Source organism: Amphiura filiformis, chromosome 4, assembly GCF_039555335.1.
Source record: "Amphiura filiformis chromosome 4, Afil_fr2py, whole genome shotgun sequence".
NCBI lineage: Eukaryota > Metazoa > Echinodermata > Ophiuroidea > Amphilepidida > Amphiuridae > Amphiura > Amphiura filiformis.
The window spans coordinates 37,688,782-37,707,783 of record NC_092631.1 but is presented as its reverse complement, the minus strand read 5'-3'; the positions used below and the strand labels follow the sequence as shown (position 1 = coordinate 37,707,783).

Sequence of the window (19,002 nt, the reverse complement as noted above, 5' to 3'; positions counted from 1 at the left end):
CAATCATGGTCGGTTCAACCCCCCAATAGGATGGATGACTCACGCTACGCCACTTTTGGCATGGGTATTTTTACACCAAGGGCATTCATAACACAAATCCAGGTGGTTATACCGAGATGTCCCATTTATCATTTTGATTACTTATACAGTCTCCTAGCCTCCCCTCACTCCAAAAACTAATGCATCCAAATAATGACCAATAGACTCTATCGAATACTACGTCACTTGTCCTCATTTAAATAAAATTCGGTCTACCATAAGGTACCACAAGACAATTCGCACGATAATACAATAAAACATGTGATAGGTATGAATGGTTGTGGAATCGAACTAGACACCTGTCCCTCTGTCACTTAAAACTTAGAACCAACGTGGCTGCCATTTCAATTGTTATACCATTCCACTTGAGTTTATTTGATACGGTCTATATGGTTTATTCCTTCATGTAAATTAATACACGAAATTAGGGTTAAGGGTAGGGTTAGTTTAGGGTTAGTGTTAGTGTTAGAATTAGGCTTAGGATTAGGGTTAGGATTAGCTTACACGAAATAATTACATGAAGGATCGACCGAAATATGGCTGATTTGAATTCAAAGCTTGAGCTTAATGGAAATAATTATTTCATTTTTTTTTACCACTCCTAAAGGTGGTACTACACCCCTGATAAAAAACACACACTGGTAACAAAGGTTATGTATTACTTCACTGAAATTCAGTGATTCAAGACAAATGGTTCATTCCAGGGGTTCATTATATATGTTAAGAAATGAGGTACATTCTAGCGGTACCTCTAGACTACCTCTTTTCTTATCATAAATAACGTACCGCTTGTCTTGAGTCACTGAAATTCCAGTGTAGTAACTGGATTCCTTTTCCCTATAATATTCATAACTTTTGTTACCAGTGTGTTATTACTTTTTTGAGAAAAATGCAAGGGGTGTTGTACCTTAAGTTAGAAGCCTTTTTTTTTAATTCATATTGTTTTATAAATACTTGATGATATTGTACTCGATGAGGTATGTGCCATTGTTTTGATGTGGTTTGTCATAAATCCCTCCTTTTTGAGGAGCACCAAATTCATTTTCCTGGGTGCATTTATGGTTGACACAGGCATAACAATAACAATCATGATAAAACAACAAACGGATATAACGTTGTGTTAAAATTAGTATTTTATTAATCAAATTAAATTTTAATATTCATCTTTTCTTTGTCTTTATTTTTTCATGTTTTGTAAACAATTAAACTGTGATCCGAATTCTGCAGGTGTGCACATCTTTCAATTATATAGAACCCAATCTTAATGCTAAGATAAGTGGACCGATTAAAAAAAAATATGCCGCATTACCTTTTAAAAATAAAATGCGTTGTAAGTTTAAAACTTTTTTCATCACTGATTATATCAGACCCCGTGCGGTACCCAAAATTATATAAAAATAGAACGGACATTTTGTGATTCGAAAATGGCTCAGCATTCGGAATCGCTGTAATCAGTCTCTTCAACAGAGCCCTAAGGCTGGGGCTCTATGGTCTATTCTCATTGCACAGCATGTGGTAGACCTGACCGAGCGACGTTTACCGAGCGGCCACTTTTGTGACTCGAGATCCTCTAAATCGGTATTGTGAAGGGGGCTTGAGTGAAGTGTTCATTTCTTAGAAACGCGGACGAACCTTCATTTCAGTTCGTTTGAGTGAATAGCTGTATCCTCTCCATTGGTTCCACACAACACCCTTGGCGTATTCACGTGTTGGTCCACGAAGATATTGTCCGTTGAGGTTGGAATTGTGACAGCTGGTGTACCACCATGCACCTATAAACAGACACAGTTATGTAAAAGCATGATACAATTTGAAGTTTCTATCATGAGCACAGATACTCAGAATAAACGTGTTTTTACATAGCCGGTGACAACGGCTGTGTTTTCCCTCTTTTTCTAGAATAAAGAATGGAGCCGGAACCGTCAATTGTAAAATTACAAATTGCCCAAAACCTTGATAATTAAAACTGATACTAATTTAACTTCTCTTTCATACGTATTCACTGCGAAGAGGTAGCACGTTACTTTAGTATGAAACCAGATCATATTGCCGGGATTTTTGAACTCGGAAACTTTACATATTATGCGTTCAATGCCCAGACAAAGAAAATCATGCATGTTTTTTGAAGCTTTGATGGCTTATATTGTCGTGGTTTCTGCAAACTGATAAATATCAGATTACTATAAACAACTCCTTTATCAAATTAATACACCCAAATGTCTCCAAAATATACCCAATGTCGCACAGATATATCCCGAATACAGCCAATGTCTCCAAAATACACCAAATGTCTCCAAAATACACCCCAATGTCTCCCAAAATATCTCCCAAATACAACCGAATGTGTCACAAATACACCCCTACACCCAATGTCTCAAAAATACACCCCATTGTATCCCAAATACACCCCAAATGTTTCGCAAATACACCAAATATCTCACAAATGTATCCCAAATACACCTGATGTCTCCCAAATACACCCCATGTCTCACAAAATACACCTCAAATGGCCTTAAATACCAGATCGCCAGCAACAATAGCTTTTGCTGCAAAAATCGAGAACATCGCCCTCTACCGGCAGAATAATACAAATGGACGGTTTATATTTATACGGTATTCGTCATTATGAAAAAACCAAAAGGAATGTTTACATGTTTACATACCTCCATACTCGCCCGCACAATTCTTTGTCCAACGATCATTGTCATTGTCCCATGTTGAGAATGCTTGTCCATTGTGTCCACTCATTGCATCACCTGGGAATACAAATTAATACGATTAAAGAGTAGTTATAACACTCTACATATATTAATGGACGCCATTACCACGAATACGAATCACAGTATTTGTATTCTAATCTAATCAGATTTGCATTATCATGACGGTTAATGTTTAAAAAATTACAAACTGGCATTACATTAAGCTAATATATTTTAATCATGTAAAAGCCTAGGCAAATTTTAATCAAATTCTAAAAAACATATCAAAATAGATCATGTACGCCATATAGGAGCGAATAGTGACCACTACATCACTAAAAATTGAAATTCATTACCATTAGTTATCTATTAAAATTGTAACATGTTTATTTTGGTTTTTATATTTAGTGCCCTCACTCCGTTAGGCTAATATATACTAAGAATGCCAAAGCATAGCGTGACACATACGTACCTGCATCTGAGCTTGGGTCATATCCTGCAATAGATAGTGTATAATTCGTTCTTTCATCACCAATGCTGAATCTGAAATATCTGGCATGTACCTCGTTGAACTGAAAATCTTGTAAATCAACTCTCAATTCATATCTGCAAAGAAAGAAACACGGTGACGATTTAGGTTATTAATTATCTTAAACTGTTGTGATTTGGTAGTGAGCTTTGGCAAAAACTGTATTGCTCAATTCATAGCGAGTATGTAGAAGAATTAAAATATCACAGATATACTTTTATAGGTGCTGCGGTTCTTGAGTTACGTTGTAAACAGGGCTGAAACAACAACACTTTTGTAAAACGTACAAAACTCATTAACAACAATAAATTAAGCAAGTTTGCAAAGTACATGATTTGCAGAATGAACTTTTGCAAAATATCAAGGTGTTAATTTTCAATAATATATTGATCTAGATAATGGAAATCGATTTTTAGGTTGCTTCGACCAACAATACCTCGTCTACCCTTAACATAAACAAAAACAAAATTTGATGTTTTATTGGCGTGCGGACAACCCTATTCTTCGCGTCACAAAAAATGTGTTTCCCGAAATAATGTAGACCGTACAACTTTTGAGCCTCACCAAATCACCAAACTGCCTAATTCATAAAATATTATACTTCATGTTCCTTTATTCTCCTGCACATTACAAATCCAAAATAAAAATCAACACCGTCTCTTTGATTTACACGTTATCACACTTTCAATTTGTATCTAAACGCATCCTAAACGCCTAACGCGATTGAATCGGTGCATTTTGAGGTGTCAGGATGTCAAAAAGAATTGGTTTCACTAATGTAGCAGAATTAGAGGCTAACTCAAAAATCACCCGATAGCGCCATGTACTATTGACTGATTTTTTTAATAAAATTGAGTACAATAATTTATTGAGCTGTTCTTGTTTTATTCAATGTTGATCTGACACGCATAAAAAGATGAAAACGACCACGGTGAGAAACTGTATACTAGTACATTGCTGGATCAAAACACGATAACTGAAAATAATTGAAATAAATTGGGTTTATTTCTAAAATCTACCATTTTATTGAGTGTGCACTGGTGTCAAAAATATTTTTTACAAGGAACATTTGACATTCCGCTTATCGGTCGCTTATCTTGGGCTTTTTCACAACGTCGACGACGGACGTACACACTTAACGCACTTTAATTTTGTGCATACTTTCGAACTTTGAACGAGCAGTACTTTAGAATGGACCTTAGGCAATCATTGTCCGGATTTTGAAGACAGGTCAAAAATTCAAAAATAACCCGTTCCCACAGTGTTATTTTTAAACATAATAAAAATAAGTAAGGTCCAATTAATTATAAATTACACTTACACTATGCTATTTATATATTGCGTAAGTTTTTCATTAATTAGTAATAGGAAGCTGTACATACACACACCAGATCACATGACAGACCTCTTGACCAGCATTTAATTCTGAACTGAACTTGTTTAATCCTTAACTAATAATATACAGACCATTTACGAACTGGCAAAGTGCCAGCATGAGGGTCAATCGTTCCAAAAAGGAACGATTGACCAGATGAATAAAAATTGTCAGATGAATAAAAAAAATTAAGAAAAAGCGTGACATACGAAACTGCAACGCACATACTGCGTATGTTACGATCTTTGGCGTAAACGCGAAGACAGACAACGCTCTATTGTGGCATGGAAAGCTGGCGTGATTCTGCACAATCGAGAATTATTTGCATACAATGCAAGAGGACATTATGTCCATTAAAAAATTCAGTGTGACATTCACCTATGAGGGTGTAAAAGGTGTTATCACAAAGGTTAGAATAAAGAGCGTGAGCTTGTAATAAAACCATTGGTATTAAATATTTTCAGTGTGCTTCACCGAGGTGCTTCACTGATCACGAATTCCAGCTGATAATAGATCTTCACTGAGATATTCAGACTGAAAATCATACTGAAACTGCAGAGTAACGCTGACAAATAATACAATGGATAATACCATTGAAATAGCACTGAAAATAGTTCTTTTGTTATGAGATTAATGTCTAATTCCACTGAAAAATGGACCACAACACTTCTGAAAATGAGTGGTCATTCATTAATCCCACTGAAATGGCGCTAATCACACTGAAATGGACCGGACTGTGCTATTGTTATGAAAAATAGTCCTTGGGCAATAAGCCACACTGAAAATACCCAAGTAACGCTGAAAATGGTTGTCAGTGTGATATTCAGTGTAAAAATTTCATTGTTATCAGTGCCGCTCAAGGATACTTGCACTTCTCAGTCCAGTGAAATGACGTTTCCAGGTAAGTGGATTATCCACAGTCCTTTTTATATAGCTAGGGAAATATCGTAGAAGCAAAGTTTTTGAAATGGCATTCACTTTTTAGCAGATTGTATGATTAAAACACTCGATGATGGTCCTCTGAAGTACTAGGGTACAGGCTACATCATCACATGTTGATGTATCTCGCATTTAATAATATAACAAATGGGAAATCAGAATCACATGTTTACAAGATTATAGGTTGGCTGATGTAACACATATAGCCATCCCCGGTAGCCATCTGTCAACATAAGAACACCAATTAATTAAGCGATGGTCGCTTTCTGACAACCGTGTCGACAAACTCCTCCACATAATTAAAATACAGATTTACAACACAAGGTAGTCATGTTATGTAACGCATTCCTCATGATACTGTCCTTGGCTTTATGTTTATAACGAAATGATCACCTGTTCCACAATTGTACATACCTACATACATACATACATAAAGGTGATTTAAGGCGCTTATGCAAAAATTTGATTTAAACGCGCAAAACTACATTACCAACAACAAACAATAACCAGCCAGTGGAAAACAAGAAAAGTCAATGTAAAGACAAAATGAAAAATACTAAAAATTGTACATGTGAGTTTTCAGCAGCTTTTTGAATTGTGTGAGAGAAGAAGCTTCCCGTATGTTCCGTGGCAGGCTGTTCCAGATGGACGGTCCAGCAGATGTAAATGACTTATCACCACAGGTTAACTTGCACATGGGAATGTTTAGGAGAGTTCCTGTCCAGGGCAGATCTTGTAACAGGGTCACTGGAAGGAGTTGGCTTAAGACTAATTGAATCGATGAGGTATCGCGGAGCACAGTCAGCCAGGCACTTATAAATCAGAAGGATCAGAAGACAGAGTTTGAATTGGATGCGGTTGCTAATCGGAAGCCAATGAAGATTGTTCCAAACGCGAAAGTATAAGGGCCCGGACAACATGATGTTTAGTGTCCGTATCCAAATGATGCTGTATTCTTCTGATGTTGCGAAGCTGGAGGTTGACAGAGGAAACGATGAAGTTCACCTTTTTTGTCATAGACATATGACTGTTAAAAATCACCCCGAGGTTACGAACATTTGGAGATGGTTTTATAATGCTTTGGCCAACTTTGAGTTCAAGATTCGGAAGCTTCTCTCTATGTTAACTTTCCACTTTAAAATGTCATTAATAAAGGAAATCACGTTATTGATGGAGCATATCATGTCACGTCCAATGTGCTCTCTTTGTGCATATAGGTCTTTACTAGCAAGTCATACCAGGGGACAAGTTATGATGGCTTAAATGAATTGGCGTTACCCACGAATTCAAAGATAAAGCACCATATATGTCATTGAATGTCCTTCAATCAAAATGAAATTATTACCGTTAGAAAGACGTTTGCATGATCTCTCATCATATGTAAAACGATTGAATTCCACCAAAGTTTGTGGACTCTAGAGGCCATTAAGTCAATTTGGCTAATAATTTTGTTACCCGCGTATCAAAAATAAAATGATCGTTCTGAAAAATGTTAAGTAAATATGCCATAAATGACTATATCATGAAACGAAGTTTTGTTCTATAATTCTGAGGTCCAAGTGATTATTTTATGCAAATACGTTTTACCCATAAAATTCCATAAAATCAAATTTGACGTTACCCACGTATCAACTGTTACCCACGAGTCCAGCAAATTGCCATAACTTAAATTAACATTTAATGACTTTGGACACTGAATTTAGTTTGACAAGCGCTTAAAATTGTAAATCGTAAAAATACGTTCACCGTATTAAAAAAGAATCTACGACGGTTTAAACTTTTGTTACCCACGAATCCCGAATAGATGCTAACCTTGAAGAACAAGGAGATTGTTTATTTTAAGTTTAAATCAGCACATATTCAAGCCATGGGTATGCTATAATTTTTACAGTACTTACAGTTTATGCACCTAAGAAACGCAAACCCCAAACGGCACTATAGTACTTATAGCTTTACCCACGAATTCGGCGTTACCCACGAATCCAAGGATTTACTCGTAAATTATATGTTTCTTATGCATCTTAACGTTTTGAAAACATGCGAAATAGGTTCCAAAACAGTCCTGTTTAATAGCGTCCTCTTGAAGGTATACTGAAGCTGTATCATGAAGTTTTGATTGATTATCCTAAATAACCATTTTTCGGGTAAATGCAATTGGTTAGAGAAACAGGAATCATTGAAACACAATGGAGGAATAACCGCATGATGGTTTCCAACCTTCTGTAATATTTTCTATTTTGCAGCTTACCAATACATACCTTCAAATATATGTTACCCACGAACATTTTGGTTACCCACGAATCCCTACTTAAATTATAGTTAACAATGTATTGATAGTGTTTTTGTTCATAGGAACTGTCAAACACGAGTTAATAGAATATTGCTGCATGAAAATATGGAATGATTTTACTATTTGAATTTGGCAACTTCATTATTTATTATTTTTATACCCAAAATGCCATAATGATCCATTCTAAATATTCCATGTAGTCTGTATTTTGATTAAAATTCATTTTAGTGCAATTGCAGCCTGAATTATTCACATACGGAAAAGTATTTTTTATTTTTTTTAAAAAATTATTAGGAATTGCTATTTTCCAGACGCTGTTACCCACGAATCCATCCGAGATCCTCATCCTGCGACGAGATACAAAATCTAACTTTATATTTAATGAAGCATTTATTCTAATCTTTCGAAATAATACAGTAATGTTAAATGACAGCCACTTTGGAAAGAGTTCGAAGAATTGACACAATCTTAACTGTACACCTGGTTCTTTCTTAAAATTTATAATAACCAAAATATTTCTTTGTAGATATATGTAATAAAATTCTATTTTACGTTCAAAGTCTTCACCGATTTCTAGTGTATATGAGTCACACATAAAATATTGAAAGATATTTAAGAAAGTGAAATTTTATGGCGTACAACAGGTGAAAAAGGCTTGAATTCGTGGGTAACATGCATATGCGCATTTAACACATTATTATTTTGGTCTAGCAAGAAAAGTTATTTTTCAATCCGATGGCACTTCCACCTGATGATTCACTAGATATGATCGTCTCATTTGATAAGTCTAGAATTGAAAAGGAAAACATTTTCAAAATGGCCCCCAGAGAGAATTTTGTCCCGCTTTGGCTGGAATTGACCATATATGAAATGAGACATTATGTTTACGAATTATGTCCCCCCACTGTAGCTCCAGTTTGCAGAAGGGCATATTTCGTAACGCATTCCTCATACTGATGCCTCTGGCTATATATTGCAAAATCATCATCTGCTAACCTATTAAGTAATATATACACGTAGAATTCACAAATAGGAGCTTTAGTCTTTAATGAAAATATCACTTGTCCATTTTACTACACGTACCTATTAAACATTCTAAACTCCATTGTCATGTTCCACTGGGATGAAATTGGACATGAGAGGGCTTTGACAGTCTGTTGATTAGAGTAGGGCAGGCAAGTGCTTTATACCCTGATCAAAATAATGCACTGAGAAGATGCAATTTATTCGTACAAAGTCAAAAAATTGAGACAAAATATATTATACTTACTGGTCTCCCATAAGCAATTGATGTATGAGTTCGTTACCAAGATAGAATTCTTGTGAGAGTTTGCCAAATCCATTCCTGTATTGTTCCCAGTCTCTGAAGAAATCCAGGCGACCATCTGTACGTCTCTGAATTGTCTATTAACCGAGAGAAAAGCAATATGAGAACTGTCAGACCTTGCAGCGGGGGGTTATGCAATAATTATGAGCCCCCCCCCCCCCCATGTTGCGAGCGCAGCGGGCAGGAAAATTTGCATGTTTAAGTGTTGCATGTTTTGTTTTATTTCAAAGGCACCCCATGAATGTGTGCCGAAAATCGCTTGCCCCCTCCCTCGGCTTGCCAACAATTGATTGCTCCCCCATTTCGGCTCGCCAAAATTGACCCCCCCATTTTACCCCCCCCCCTGGGCTCATAATTATTGCACAGCCCCTTAGTTAAAGCCATAAGCGGAATGTAAAAGCCTGTTGCCCATAATGGGGGCCAATAGACCATTTCATATATCAAGATCGGAAAAGTTTGGAAAACCGGGTTTTTTATCCAGTAAGCTAGGGGTCAAATTGTACCCAAACTGGCGGACAAGAAATGTCATGAATTACGGTACCCCTTTGCCGGCATCCACTACTCAAAATATTGGACCTGTCTGTCGTCTATCACACGGTAGAGGATAGTAAAAACAAAAATTCCTATCGTTTCTTCTCTAACTAATCGGTACTTTTGCGGCGTTATGGGAAATCATGCAGAAAATGCGGAGCGTTATGATTTAGGGGATGCACCATTAACTTCCGGGGGTTAGCTGGTATATTTTGGAGAAAAAAATCACCCACTAAAAAAACAAAAACTTTGAAAACAATATTGCATGGAATAAAATGAAAACGTTGTTAGTTCCAATTCATGGAAGTACATGACGTCTACTTTGTACCAGCCAGACGCCGCTATTAATGTGTGCATCACACTAAACTTGAACTCTCTCACAAGAATAGGTCCAAGTAGGGAAAATGGTATAGATAGACAGCGAAGAGGGTATAAAAGAGTCTGAAATGAATGAATGGAATAAAATAAATAAAATTTAAACAATGTATAAAATCCAACAAACATTTCCAACCAACTTCATTTGTCTTACTGTAGATATGAATCTTTAAAATAAATTATGGTATTTCATCGGTCGCGCAACTGTCATTTAAAATTAAATGTTGGGCATCTTTAAAAATATGCTGTCATGACTCATTCGCGACCTCATGTCAAGATCGTTTAATTTTGCCCCGGAATTTTGCGCGTCTAATCTGCATACAGTAGACTTTGAAATCAGAATGTTCATGGATTAAAGTTATGATGATGTTAATTTTTACCAGCCAACTGCCGCCATCAATTGATTGATCGCACCAAACTTTAACGCCAGTACATGGACCGCTTTCTGTTGGGAATACAGTGTAGACTCCAGTACGTCCTCCTCCAAGGTCCTTGACGTCCCGACAATCCTTGGGCATGTGTTGTGGGGCTGAGAAATTTAGTAAAGAAACAATCATTATATTACTATTGTGTAGTTGAGATAATACAAGGTGTCCCAAAATCCATTTAGGTACCGTTCACAAACACTTGTAAGGGCTGATGCAAAAATTAAAAAAAAAAACCTTTACAGACCTCGAAAATTTCAGGGCCCCCCTTTTGGACATGAAAATTATGGGTCAACCCCATAGAAAAGCATATAAACTCAATTTTTCCAGGAAAATTTGTGGTCATTTTTTTCAGGGCCCCCCCTTAGAAGGGTCAACAATTTTTAGCCCCCCCACCCTTTTTTGCATCAGGCCCCCCTAACAAGTGTTTGTGAACTGTCCCTTACCATCTTGAAGTATTATAATCTCTCACAAGTATTGTCGTAAAGAAAACCACATACATAGGGTCCACAACTCCCAATACTTTTACAAGTCGGAAAATATTTTACGAAATGTAAAAATGTATAGCTCTATTTGTTTTACGCATGTGGACCAATTTATAGCGTCACACATCATTACGTTTAGTCACAAAGGTTAATAGAAAAGAGGTCGTTTTAAAAGTTGCACCTGAGTCCACATCAGTCAGGCTTTCTTTAAAGGGCAATCGAAGAGAATAATTATTACATTACAAGTTGACACTCGTTGCAATTTTTTATGCGTATTTCTCCTGAAAAAGAGAAATTGTGTGGGTAAAGTTCGGGCTCGTGCGTGTTCTTCCCCCGTTTGAAGCGAAATTTAATTAATTAAATGAAGCGGACACTGTATCATGTTCTAATTTACTTGTGTGATTACTTTGACAAGTTTGACATTAGCAACAATGAGTTGTACTATTATTTACCATAACAATGCTGCATAACAATATGCAGACTATTGTTCTCATTTGGGAAACAAAGCGTCACACAGTATTGTTACTATGCGTTTGCTTTGTAATATTTCATCCAACTGAAACTATAATAACTATAGCATTGCAATATCGCACAGGAAAATCAGATACATGAGTTTGTGGACTTAACACGGTTTATATGCTAGTCTCAGATAAATTCTAAGCTCAAATTATTTTTTATTTTTTAGCCCAAGTATTTCTCATGATATTGATATACATATGAATTGTAATATCACAATTTACTAATATATAAAAAAAGAAGCGGTTGATTTTATCCATATGTTTAAAAACCATTAAATTTGTAATACTTAATTCAGTTTTTTTCTGTGAAGAACAACAGTATACATTCTGTGCATTGAGAATGTTTATAGTCCTTTCTCGCAAAGCAGGCAGTCATTTCATGACGTCAACTTTTTTCTAGGTCAAATCTGTCTCGTGCGTTCGAAGGAACTCATCGCTTAAGTTGGCATTTGCGGAATATCAATTTTAAACGTCTTATTTTCTCAAAAAGAAGAGTTAATTTCATTGTCCTCATAGTATTAGCTTGCCAATGATATATATGACCTTTAACAAACACATGAATAGACCTGGCCTACCACGAGAGTTGACTCTTATGGATTCAGGTGCAACATTGTTTAAAACGGTCTTTTTTTTACATAATGAACCATTATGACTGAACGCCTTGGCGTGCAACGCTATAATAATTCTATGGTCCATAGTGTAAAACAAATAGGGTTATAAATACCTTTTAACACGTTTGCATATCACCAAATATTTTTCGATTTATTCTAAAAAGTATTTAGGGGGGAATTAATAAGTTGCAGACCCTATATTTGTAAAGAGGAAAGTTGTATAATTTTGCTGAAACCAAACTTAACATAATTTTCTTCTTTGAAAAGCATCAACAACACCATTTCCAAACCACCTAGATACAAAAATGTATTGGGTATTTCATTGAGTTCATTTGCAGCTCAAGTGCCCTTTTAAAACTAGGATATCAGCTTTGAGATATTCAAGTCAGGAATGTTTGCTGGTAATGTTTACCAACTGTATATATTTTATTTTGGACTTCTGAAGTTTAAATTATGTCACTAGAATCCTCTCAAAACAGGCCAATATCCCCGATTAAGTTTCAGTTATAGGATGTCTTCAAATAAATTTGTGTCGGAAAAAAATTCATATTTGTAACAAGGGACTCCACTGAAATCACATCCTCCGAGTTTCACAACAATCCAACAATTTATATTCAGGCAACCTTAAGAGTGTTTGCTGCTCAAGAGTGATCATATTAACCAAGTTTCATGACAATCCAACTATCTATTATCAGTAAACTGTTAACCTTGATAATGACCTTGATGGTTTTGACACTTTACATGCACCACGTTTTATGAAATCAATCATAATAATCAGTTGGCATCAAATGACCTTGACATGACTTTGAACATTCTGACAATCCAACAATATATTCTTAGTCGACCTCAAATGACCTTTAAATTTTTGGCGCAGAATTGTGATCGACAATTGTCACCTCGGGTGACCTTAACCTGACCTCAACATTTTCGCGCTTCAAGTCCTGTCAACTCTCTCATTCATAACTTTCAACTTTTGTTTGCATGTCTTTTACCATTTACCAATACAGTTTCTGAAATAAATGGCTAAAACGGCAAAATATGGTTCCTGCAATCCCTTAAACAGTTAACATAGGGTATCAAATAAAAGGCACTAAATTTAATGCCCACGTGACCCATGGGCGACGCCATACCAAGACCAGTAGATGTGCTACAATGCTAAGAGATAGGAATTTCTCAGACAAATATCATCAAAATTGCTGAAAATTTAAAAGGCAACTTAACTATACATTGGGGATTCTGGGTTTTTTTTTAGTATTCAAGATCTTCGATGGAAAAAAAGTAACCGACGGAAACTCTTACAATAATACTACAAAGTTGCAAAAAAATGAAAAATTTGCTAGAAAATTTGGACATGCATCCCGCGTTTCCAATTGAACTACACAGGAAGACCACTCGCTGTGCCAAATGTCACTTTTCCAGACATCCTGTCTAGACGCTGTAATGTCAGCGCCCATCTGGTCACGTGGGCATTAAATTAAGTGCCTTTATTTTATGCCCTAAGACGACTGTTAAAAGCATTGCATTTTATTTAAAATACATTTATTCGCAAATTACAGTATACTGTTAGTTACAAGCACATTATAATCAGAAAAACTGATTACTCAATCCAATCTTGTATTTTCTGAATGTATTGACTGCTAGGACTATAACACTAAACACTTCACGTAACACTTCACCAGTACTTTTTTGTCAGTGCCAACTGCACGTGTTATGAGCTTTAACATGATCCAACCTCCTGAAGTACCTTTGTGGCAGACTAAAAGGTACTGATGTTTTAATGTTAAGTCCTGAATCAGTATTATCATTTTGCTACCAAACCCCAAAAAGTCAAAGCAATACTAAACTCTCAACAGAAATGCCAGGGAAACGCTTGTTTCTTGATGAAAGTGTTCTGTAAACAGATTCCCTTGGCTGTTCCTGGTCGTACCTAGTCATGTTAATCATGACTATGGGTTCAGCATCAAAATGTGAATTTGCTTACCTCAGAGATAATATAGACGTTCCAAACATTACTACAGAGTGCAGCTCAATGTGGTAAATCCAAATAGTGAATTTCGTGTCATTTTGCCCAGGTGCCATTTCAGCACATTTGGCACTAACTAAATATCCCATAAATTAGCTGTCTGTTTTGCCAACTCATAACCATCCCAAAATTCCCCGCACAAACAAAATGCTCAGTGAACATTCATATCCGAGGTTAGAAGTCATTCCTGTACGCTAATACGAGTGTTTCTGATGTTTATCCTTGAAGCCCAACAAGCAATTCACATTATTGTGATGTTTCTTTATTAATTCTGCAGTGGGCATCAATACACGGTACTAGAACTCAACATCCCTATAACGACACAATGTCAATGATCATGGTGCTTTGTTTCAGTTACTGGACACTAGATTGTACCTGATAAATATTACTGCTGTAGATTTTATGACCATTAATTGAATACTCTGTGATAAACATAGTAACATATTAAATTTCGAGTTCAACTGAATGCGTTCATTAAGATCAAGACTATTATGTTTATTTACCCAAATGTAAGCTGCAATGTAATGAATACTCTTTGTTTGTTGCTTTTGTCATTTTGCTTGTTAGTGCATTGAGATGTTTTTTACGTTTATGCGCTTTATAAATGTGTTATAATAATAATAATAATAATAATAATAATAATAATAATAATAATAATAATAATAAATAATAAATAAAATCGACTATGGCATAGTCTAGACCAACCACGGCCGTCTCAGGACACAAACCTGTACTTTCAGGGCGGACAATCGGTACACCATGTACCCACCCTATAGAAGACATGATCTTAATCTTCCACACAGGAAATGCGAATTTCAAATAAGGTGACCTGAATGGGTGACTCCATTTGATATGATATATGCCCCCTATGCGGGAGATTAAGGTCATGTCGTCCATATGAGATGTATGAATTTCAACTGGAATTGCCCAATAAACTCACGATAGTGATTCCAGATTATTCAAAGAGAATGAAAGCAGTCACAGTTATGAGGCATAATTTAGCATTTGTAAACTCTGCAGAATTTGGAACCTTTGATTGACGGCCATGTTGTATGTGCGCAGGAAGTGTTAATACTGTAACCAATAGGAAACTCACTTATGTTACTGCCTCGATCCAGAATTTAGAACTTTAAATTCTAAATCACTGTTAACAGGAAATAATTGATTTATTAGTGGTAATTAATTTAATCCAAGTAGCACTACACGTTCTTTCGAGTATTTCTTCACTAATGCTTGTATAATTACGGATTAATTATAAAATTAACACAAATACTTATACGGGAAGTTATAAACATCAATATTCTAATTAATTACCTGAATTGATTAAACCATCTAAGTGGGAGCTTATACAATTTAAATAAACCTCATTTGAGATAAAGTGATAAGATAAAAGAGGATACAATACGAAAACTATCAAAGGTGGGGCGGGCACGGGCCCACGGGTCTCAATTTCCCCGACTGCTAAATAATTTTCCAACGGAAATATCTCATTATGACTAAAATTGTGAATTGTTGAGCCCTATTTTTTCGGTAGATATTAACTGAATTGCTATTGTAATATAACAGCGTATCACAAACATAACGCACATTTACCACATTCAATATTTATACGACGCATGGTAGTTCCATAAATTTCCCCCTAAAATGCAACTTACATGAACCCGTAATACCGCCGTATATGCCACTGCAACATCCCGGACAATTATCGCTTTGTGGAGGTGCGGCAGGGCCAAAGCCGCCAGCTACCATCGACGAAATGTAAGCATCCGCCGTAGCAAATAACAAGACTGGCAGAAATAATAAACGCAACATCGCGATGAACTTATCAAAAGATGTCAATGAAAAATTGAAGAGCAAGAAGTTAGCGTTGTTAGCTTCACGGTAACGTAGTGAAAAGGGTGTCGCCTTAGCCGGGTGAACTTTAACCGGGGTCTCCCTTTGAGTCATGGACCGTGCCATTGAAGTTTAAGGGTAATACCGACAAACAGGAAAGAGCGTTTGACATTTACGTGTTAGATACATTATAAGTTCATTAAGGTCCATAGCATTTTAATGTGTTCATTCGTTTTTATTAATATTATCATTAATTAAAATTAATCAAACAGCCAATATAGTAAATTATTTGTTGGAAATAAATATGTTTAACCCAGCAAACACATTTTTGCACAAACATTATAAAACGTTATAAACGGCAAGAGCGTTTGGTCGAAACAGTATTATAACATTAAAAATTGGCTTATATAAAAGTCATCAAAACGTTTTGGTAACGTTTTATGTGAAACAACACTACAACAGCATTTAAAAATCTTGTCAAAATGTTATTGCACAATATGGTTCGGCAAACATTTTTGCAAAATATTTTGTCAATTAAATAGCCTTATAAAACAAGTTTACAAAACTATTTCTGAATATACTTTTATGCCATTTATATGCCCTTTATATAACCCGATGTCTAAACGTTTTCTGTAAAATGTTTTGTGTATGCTGGAGATTTACCCGTAAAATAAAGTTGATAGATCTCAATTTTCTAAAATCTAAATAAAGTACGTATTAAACTTGTGCCAGGAAATTATGCGAATCCGAGGCGGAATTGCTCAATTATTGCAGTACGCATGAATCACATGGAACTTTCACATTATTAAAAGCTGCGCCGACCTGACAATAGCTGCTTCATGTCAAAATCGGCAGCCTATTTGAGCATGTGCTGAATTGTCCAGCCAAAATGGCCGACTTATCATGCTTATTATAATCATAATAAACTTGATAGTTAAAACCGAATAATCATTCAGACAATATTCAAACAAACTCCTAATGGGCTATTCCAGAAAATAGATGCACACCCCCTATAGAGGAGTTCGGATATCCGGACTTTTTGTCCACTCGTGACTGTTGGAAATCCAGACTTTTAAAGTGTCCAAATACAAAAAAAAATCCGGCAGAAAAATAGTTTAAAATAAGAAATCCTTAATTTGTGAGCTCATTTTCAACATTTCCGTGATTTTCCCTTCATTTGATTGGATTTCCAAGCTTTTTCCAGTAACATTGGCAACTGGAAATCCAGTCGTTTTCAGAAAGCAGACTTGGGAATCCGGACATTTCTTTGATTGAAAATTTACTCCTCTATAGGGGGTGTGCACCTATTTTCTGGAATAGCCCAATCTACTAAGGCAAGATGACACGAGCAGCTCTATAGGTCGGATTGTGTTAACAAACTTATTATAGTAAATAATGTATACTCAGGGATGCAAGATGACCTGAAGGAAAAAGCACAGGTGCGTGAATCTGGACCAAAAGCCTCCAAAACAGGCTGAAAATAAAGAAAAGCGCGGGAATTTGTACTTTGTGAAAGTAGGAATTCCTGCAAAAGCAGGAAAACTGGCATTCCTGTATACTAGAACTTAACAGTTATTGCTCAATGTGTTGGTCTTGGTTTAAATATTATCATGCAGTATTGTTTGAACAATTCAAAAAAAGCTAATAATAAATCTAAAATACCATTTGATTATTTAGAGCAAACTTGAAGGACACAATACTGATCCATTTTGTGCGTCACAACTAGTGTTATTTTGCACAACTTCATGTGTCACAATGGTAATATAATATTCTTTTGTCATTTATTTCCGATCGCTCCTCGCATATATTAATTGTGTCTGGCTTTGTCTTACGCCCTAAATATAATTTTTATTCCGTCTATTTAAATTAAATAACATCAAAACACTTAAAATATTTATTTGGTTGTTACTGCATTTTTACAATTCAAAACAACTTCAATTTGACGCGGCCTCTGAAAATATGCACCTCAATGAACGTGTACTGAACCATAGCATGAAACGTAAACTGCAGGAAGGGGATGTTTTTCCTCAGTTTCGCGCACTCTAACGAGGTAAATTGATTTCAATATCAAACATTCGGCTGATGACGTATGTAAATGAAGCGGACACTGTATCATACTCTAATTTACTTGTGTGATCACTTTGACAAGTTTGACATTAGCAACAATGAGTTGGAATTGCCCAATAAACTCACGATAGTGATTCCAGATTATTCAAAAAGAATGAAAACAGTCACAGTTGTGAGGCATAATTTAGCATTTGTAAACTCTGCAGAATTTGGAACCTTTGATTGCCGGCCATGTTGTATGTGCGCAGGAAGTGTTAATACTGTAACCAATAGCAAACTCACTTATGTTACTGCCTCGTTCCAGATTTTAGAACTTTAAATTCTAAATCACTGTTAACAGGAAATAATTGATTTATTAGTGGTAATTAATTTACTCCAAGTAACACTACACGTTCTTTCGAGTATTTCTTCACTAATGCTTGTATAATTACGGATTAATTATAAAATTAACACAAATACTTATACAGGAAGTTAAACATCGATATTTTAATTAATCACCTGAATTGATTAAACCGTCAAAGTGGGAGCATATACAATTTGAATGAACCTCATTTGAGATAAAGCGATAAGACAAAATAGGATAAAATACGAAAACTATCAAAGGTGGGGGCGGGCACGGGCCCACCATTCGTCTGTACTTTGTTTTGGTGAAATTAAACAGGGAGCGCGCCTGGGGGCGCTGCTCCAAAAACAGCAACATGTATCCTACAGGTGACCTGTAAACCTAAACACGAAATGCAGTTATTTTTTTCTTTTAATTATTTTTAGAATCTGATCTATTTTTCGTCAAATTAATACATACGCATATTTATATTATTTGTAAAAAAAATGTATCAGATAAAAATTTAAGCAAAAGCTAAACATATAATTTTTCTGGATTTCTCAAGTAAATAGCGAATGCGGTAAACTTGCTCTTAAAATCGCAATGACGTGGCC

The 19,002-nt window shown here is 35.7% G+C and overlaps 1 protein-coding gene across 1 annotated transcript; it reads right to left on the bottom strand.

The window, feature by feature from the left end:
• Positions 1-1,149: 1,149 nt before the first annotated feature.
• On the bottom strand, positions 1,150-16,007 carry LOC140150857 (microfibril-associated glycoprotein 4-like). The gene is made up of 6 exons (XM_072173004.1): positions 15,822-16,007; positions 10,485-10,633; positions 9,142-9,275; positions 3,211-3,344; positions 2,703-2,795; positions 1,150-1,811 (listed from the first exon to the last, which is right to left on the bottom strand). Exons 1-6 carry the CDS (start codon positions 15,976-15,978, stop codon positions 1,654-1,656), a joined length of 825 nt encoding a protein of 274 aa, XP_072029105.1. The 5' UTR covers positions 15,979-16,007; the 3' UTR covers positions 1,150-1,653.
• Between the last annotated feature and the right edge of the window lie 2,995 nt (positions 16,008-19,002).